The sequence below is a fragment of the Hipposideros armiger genome, unplaced genomic scaffold (genome assembly GCF_001890085.2).
Source record: "Hipposideros armiger isolate ML-2016 unplaced genomic scaffold, ASM189008v1 scaffold_1204, whole genome shotgun sequence".
In the NCBI taxonomy this organism is placed as follows: Eukaryota; Metazoa; Chordata; class Mammalia; order Chiroptera; family Hipposideridae; genus Hipposideros; species Hipposideros armiger.
In genome coordinates, this window is record NW_017732554.1 from 51,156 (window position 1) to 54,888 (window position 3,733).

The 3,733-nt window shown below is 34.7% G+C and overlaps 1 protein-coding gene across 2 annotated transcripts in view; it reads right to left on the reverse strand.

Annotated features, from left to right (window-relative positions):
- The window catches only part of RB1CC1 (RB1 inducible coiled-coil 1), a 76,524-nt gene that overhangs the window by 34,726 nt on the left and 38,065 nt on the right, over nucleotides 1–3,733 (reverse strand). For both annotated transcript variants that reach the window (XM_019632958.1, XM_019632957.1), the window contains exon 15: nucleotides 988–1,153. In XM_019632958.1, the coding sequence (XP_019488503.1) occupies nucleotides 988–1,153 (166 nt within the window). The remainder of the gene's footprint in view (nucleotides 1–987; nucleotides 1,154–3,733) is intronic.

Here is a 3,733-nt window from a genome sequence, read left to right on the forward strand (position 1 = left end):
GTTCAGCATCTTAGCTGTGGAGGGCAGTGTCACTGGCCCTCATATGTGGGATCCGAACCGGGGCCCTCTGGCGTCCCAAGCCAGCTCTTAAACATCGTGCCACTCGGCCGGCCCAAGTTCCTAAGAATTTTGAACTACATTTCCATATATTCTTTCTGTCTGATTGACTTTTTTTTTAAAAACTCTAAAAAGACAATTTAAAAGCACCATTTTAGGAAAAGGAAAATAACACATAATATTAAATGTGTATATTAAGCATGTGAATGTTTCAGAAATATATTCCTTAGGATAAAAAAAGGTATGTAAACATTATCCCTGGGCTGAACTACAACAGCAGACACCCAACGGCTCCTACACGTGCCTGCATCTTGCAGTCCTCTGCTCTTTCTTCTGAGGAGCAATCTTAAATACAATCCAATTGTGTAATTCCTTTATTTCCTCTTCAGCAGTTGTCCAGTACCTCCGGTGAAGTATAAGCTCTCTAATAACGTTCTACAGTCCTAATGTTCTGGCGCCTGCTTATCTCACAAGCTTTACCACTCACCATTGATCCATATTAATAAGTGAATCAGTAATGTTCATCAATGTTCTAACTGTAATCTACTACCAGTCTACAATATGGATTAGAATTATAGAAAGTACAAAAATTTTGTACTGATCAGCATGTAATTTAGAATAAAATTAATCTGACTTTTAAAAAGGTTAAATGATGTATCCAAGAACACATAGGTAGTTAAGAAACCAAAAAATAATTCACATTTTCTAATTTTTAATCTAGGCCTATTTTATTTTGAAGGACCTGTGTGACACAATAACATTTAAAAAGAAAATGCTTTTATCATGAAGATACTTAATAAATATTAACAGGGTCAATGTAGGCAAATCACATCTAAGATATAAGAAATTAACAACTGCACAAATAAATTATATTTGTTAACTGTTTACTTTTTTAGCCTAAAATAACGAAATAGAGACAGGATAACATACCTGCTGTTCCGCAATCAAAGATGTTCGGACACTTTCCATTTCTTCATTCTTTTTTTTCTCTTGCTCTTCAAGTTGTTCTAGAAACTTAGCTTTTTCTTCCTGAAGCTTTTCTTGAAGTTCAGCAACTAGGCTTGAAGAATCTTCTCTGGTAGATTCAATGGCAGAACTTGAAAGTTAAATATAGTATTAAAATTTTTCTCAAAATTGCAGATGTAATCACAAATACATCAAATATAGTAAGTAACTAGTTGACTTCAGAAAGGCTATAGATCTTCCTTAAACCTAATAGTTGTTAACCGGTGTTACAGATATGTAACTTTTGATCTACCAAGTAAAGGGAAACAAGTAAAACAGAAAAGTTTCATAGATTATACATTCTCTAAAACCAACATGGTTGAATTATTATGTCTACTTCTACCAGCAAATAGTAATGTTTTCAGTATAGAAATCAATAAACCTCTCAAGAGCTCAGCTACAAATTTCAGTTTTACTATTTCTGTAACTTCCAATATACATGATGACAGAGATGTAAAAAAAAGAACAAATATCTGAAGATTACATATGTTGAAGAGTTTTTCATTTTAAAAGTAAGTTTGGTTCATCTTTTTAGCTGATGAATAAATAACACGAAACTAAAGCTGAACTTAAATGTTCACACATAGCAAATCTTCATATTCCTGTATTCATATTCATTTCTCTCAAATGTTTCTAACCCCTAAGGGGTTGCTGACAAAGCACAAGAGGACAAAGCAAAGGAAAAAGCACAAATATAAGTTAATCATTATTTTAACTTCTGGTATACAAGTTAATCTTATCTACTTTCAACCTAATAATCCTTTACATCAAATATGTCCAAGAAGTAGATAATCACATCAAAGGTGTTAGAATATGCTAAACTACAGGAAAGGTTACCCATGTTAGTAAATATTCCCAAATTATTTAAGCTACTAAGTGAACTGATTGTTTTAAACGTACATTAACTTAATTTTATAACCTTTGTTTTATCAGTAAAGGTTGGCCCCTCTCGAAAAACGAAGGAGAAAACTACTTAATTCTGACTTTGCATGTATTAATTTAATACCCTAAAAAGGCCTGGAAGTAGAACTCAAAAAAGCTGACACATTTGTTATCAGGTGGGAATTTCCATACTATTACACACAAAACTTGAAATAAAGCATCTCTGGTTGATAGTTTCTCCCATCATTAATAAACTGTGTGCAGCAAAAGGTTCTGTTATACCCAATATTTCTAGTAACTAGAAAATGTGCACTGAATACAAACTAGACTGCCTTGATGTCTGAACTCTCCTCTATCGTTAACTGTATTATATTTGGGCCTAGTACAGTAGTAATACCTTGGTTTGCGAGCATAACTTGTTCCAGAAACAAACTACTCGTATTGCAAGACATCGCTCATTTACCACGTTAAAATGTATTAGAAACGTTTGATCATCTTGTGGAACACTCACAAACCATGTTACTCGCAATCCAAGGTTTTACCATATACAATTACTGTTTATCATGAGTTTTTAAAATTCTTTTGAGATTAAAAAAATGATTAAAATTAAAAAATCCAAATGCTCCCATACTTCCGCAGATCCGTATCAACTACTCTCTGGAAGCATGACTATGAACAGTATAGTATGTAATTTCCAGATACACGCAAACCACACACATATACTCTGCACTCATTTTCTTTGTGCACAGGTGTGAGAAAGCCTTTCCCCCTGAATTCTCAAAAATAATGCATATTGATTTAATTTTTCCCAGATATACAAAAAAATTATTTTAATTTTGCGTTTCCATAATCTCAAGTAGACTGAACAGCTATTCACGTTATTTGTATTCTTTTTTAAATTTACATTTTTACTTAAGTATAGTTGATATACAACCTTATTGGTTATATTAGTTTCAGGTGTACAATATAGTGATTCAACGTTTTTATACCTTACTATGTGATTACCCCACTAATTCTAGTGATCAACTGTCACTGTGTAAACTTATCACAATATTGACTATATTCCCCTTCCCCTTTTTACCCATCCCCATCCACTCCCTTCAGGTGACCATTGGTTTGGTCTATTTCTGAGTCAGTTTTTATTTTGTTTGGTCTGTCTATTCATATCCTCTGCTCAGTTTTCTAACGGATTGTTTGTCCCCTTTTTTTAATTGACTTGTTGGGAGTGTTTTCTGTGCATGACAGAGAAGCTGAGAACTACATTATCCAGAATCCCCTTCCTTGTTAAGTTCTGAGGACTCAAATTTGTCAACAAAAAATATCCACACAAAATCTGGAATGCTAAAGAGAAAGAGTCTATCATTCTCCAGAGGTGGCTGTGCTCAGACATGTTGGCAACTTAAGATTCTAAGAGGTTTCTAAGTAAGCTACCTGCATTGGTATCTCAGTATACAATTGGTAGAAAGAAGTCTCCTAAGAATTGTAGCAGTTTCCTGATTAGTCACCAACTTTGGTGCTTCAAACCTACAGATTTCCAGGACGTTGACTCCCTTACCCTTCACCCCCACCACGCAGCTCTCCCAAAGTCCATGTAAGTTCTAATTCTAATATTAAACACTTTCATCCTGAAACATTTAAAAGAGGTTCTGAGCCTTTTGAGCTTCCTTTGCTCAGCCTGTTCCAAACTCTTTGGAGTGTACTTTTTCTCCTAATAATGGCGCCCTGGCCCTGGCCCTGGCCCTTGGCCTTGCCCCCTTGGGCCTTCTGAGCATCTTTTGCTCGGTCCGCT